Source organism: Cannabis sativa, chromosome 4, assembly GCF_029168945.1.
Source record: "Cannabis sativa cultivar Pink pepper isolate KNU-18-1 chromosome 4, ASM2916894v1, whole genome shotgun sequence".
Classification (NCBI taxonomy): Eukaryota; Viridiplantae; Streptophyta; class Magnoliopsida; order Rosales; family Cannabaceae; genus Cannabis; species Cannabis sativa.
Genome location: NC_083604.1, coordinates 5,547,374 through 5,549,791, shown reverse-complemented (window position 1 = coordinate 5,549,791; position 2,418 = coordinate 5,547,374). Strand labels below are relative to the sequence as shown.

General features: G+C 32.5%; 1 protein-coding gene across 1 annotated transcript; it reads left to right on the top strand.

Annotated features, from left to right (window-relative positions):
- Positions 1–642: 642 nt before the first annotated feature.
- Positions 643–2,418, top strand: LOC133036747 (uncharacterized). Its single transcript, XM_061113478.1, has one exon. The coding sequence runs from the start codon at positions 643–645 to the stop codon at positions 2,416–2,418; it is 1,776 nt and encodes a 591-aa protein (XP_060969461.1).

The following is a 2,418-nucleotide window of genomic DNA, read 5'->3' as shown; positions in this document are numbered from 1 at the left end:
AAATAATAAATAACTCAAAAATTAAAAAATTAGTAATTTAATGAATAAATTTTTTATTTAAATATATTTTAATTCATAAAATATTCATAAAATTTTATATTTTATATTTATTTAAATTTAAAAAATAAATTTATTTTTATATAAATAATAAATAACTCAAAAATTAAAAAATTAAAAATTAAAAAATTAGTAATTTAATGAATAAATTTTTTATTTAAATATATTTTAATTCATAAAATATTCATAAAATTTTATATTTTATATTTATTTAAATTTAAAAAATAAATTTGTTTTTATATAAATAATAAATAACTCAAAAATTAAAAAATTAAAAATTAAAAAAGTAAAAATTTAATGAATAAAATTTTTATTTAAATATATTTTAATTCATAAAATATTCATAAAATTTTATAATTATAATTAATAATAAGTAGTTGAAAAGAGCGATGGATATACAAGAGCGATGGATATACATGGCATAATTTTTATTCATAAAATTTCATAACACTTAACAAATCATTCAAATTTTTAATACTTTATTTGTCGCTTAAATTGTAGATGGCGACAATCGATAAGTCTTGGACCAAAATCAGAAATCGTGGTTGCCATGAATTTTGGAATGGTCTACAAGCCTTTTTAGCAATGGCATCAGAACATAAGGATTGTGATGGAAGAATTCGATGTCCTTGTGTGAGATGTATAAATAGTAGGTTTGAAAAAATAGATAGGGTTAGAGCACACGTATTTGATCGAGATTTCATGCAAGGATATGAGAAGTGGATTTATCACGGCGAGCCTGAGGATGTTGTCAATGATGTAGCAGTTGCCGATGTTGAATCAGAGGATGAAATGATTCCTATTCTAGAAGACTTCTTTCCCCCAACAACAGAGGATGTACAAGGAGAAGATGAACAACCAACCACAAACCCTCATTTTGATGACTTATTTGAGGAAATTGAAGCTGAATTGTATCCCGGTTGTGATTGGATTTTGTCTCTCAACTTTTTAGCAAAGCTATTGCATTTAAAAGTTAGAGGAAAAATTCCTAATAACATCTTTGAAGAATTGTTGAAGCTTTTAAAGTTTGCATTTCCGAAGGAAAATAATATTCCAGCAACTTACTACGAGGCAAAAAAGAGATTGAAGAAATTAGGCTTGGGTTATGACTCTATCCATGTCTGTTTGTATAATTGTTGCCTATTTTATAAGGAGAATGCATCCAAGGAGGCTTGTCCAGTTTGCGGAATTAGTCGTTGGGTTACTTCCGAGAACGGCAAAGCAAAAAAAGTTCCTTGCAAAGTCATGCGATACTTTCCGTTGACACCTCGACTTAAAAGATTATATAGTTCGAGGATTACAGCGAAGAGCATGATATGGCATCATACTGGAAAATCAAAAGATGATGGGGTGTTGCGACACCCGGTCGATGGTTTAGCTTGGAAAGACTTTGATGCAAAACATCCCGAATTTGCAAGGGACCCAAGAAATGTTCGACTTGGGTTAGCTGCTGATGGATTTAATCCATTTGGCAACATGAGTCTTGCATACAGCATGTGGCCAGTGGTGTTGGCTAACTATAATCTACCACCTTGGTTATGTATGAAAGATAATTATTTTTTGCTATCTACCCTAATTCCTGGTGCAAAATCTCTTGGTAAAGACATGGATATATTTTTAAGACCTTTGGTGGATGAATTAAAGGAGTTGTGGAATAATGGGGTACCAACGAGAGATAGTTCGACCAACTCGATGTTCACCATGCGTGCTGCGCTTTTGTGGACAGTGAATGATTTTCCTGCTCGTAGTAGCTTGTCTGGGTGGAGTGGTCAAGGTTATAAAGCTTGCCCTACTTGTAATGAAGACACGACGTCCATTCGAGTGATCGGGAAGACGTCATATGTTATTCATAGAAGGTTCTTGCTAAGTAACCATGCAATGAGAAGGGATACTCGATTTGATGGTAAAGTTGAAAGAAGACCTCCTTCAAGACGATTTACTTGTGAAGAGATATTATCACAAGTTAATACTCTCGAACCCCGAATTCCCGGACATCATGAAAATTTTGGGGGCGTGAAACGTAGAAGAGTTGCAGAAACTTGTAATTGGAGGAAAAAAAGTATTTTCTACGAGTTAGAGTATTGGAGCACGAATATTTTAAAACACAACATTGATGTCATGCATGTTGAGAAGAATGTGTGTGATAGTCTCCTAGGAACCATCTTGGATAATGATAAATCAAAGGACACAACCAATGCGCGACATGATTTAAAGAAGATGGGTATTAGGGAATCGTTGTGGATTTATGAAGATGGGAATGGGAGGCTAATGAAACCGCATGCTCCTTATGTTTTGACTCGTGAGAAAAGACAACTTTTTTGTCAGTTTGTTAAAGGAATAAAGTTTCCCGATGGCTTCTGA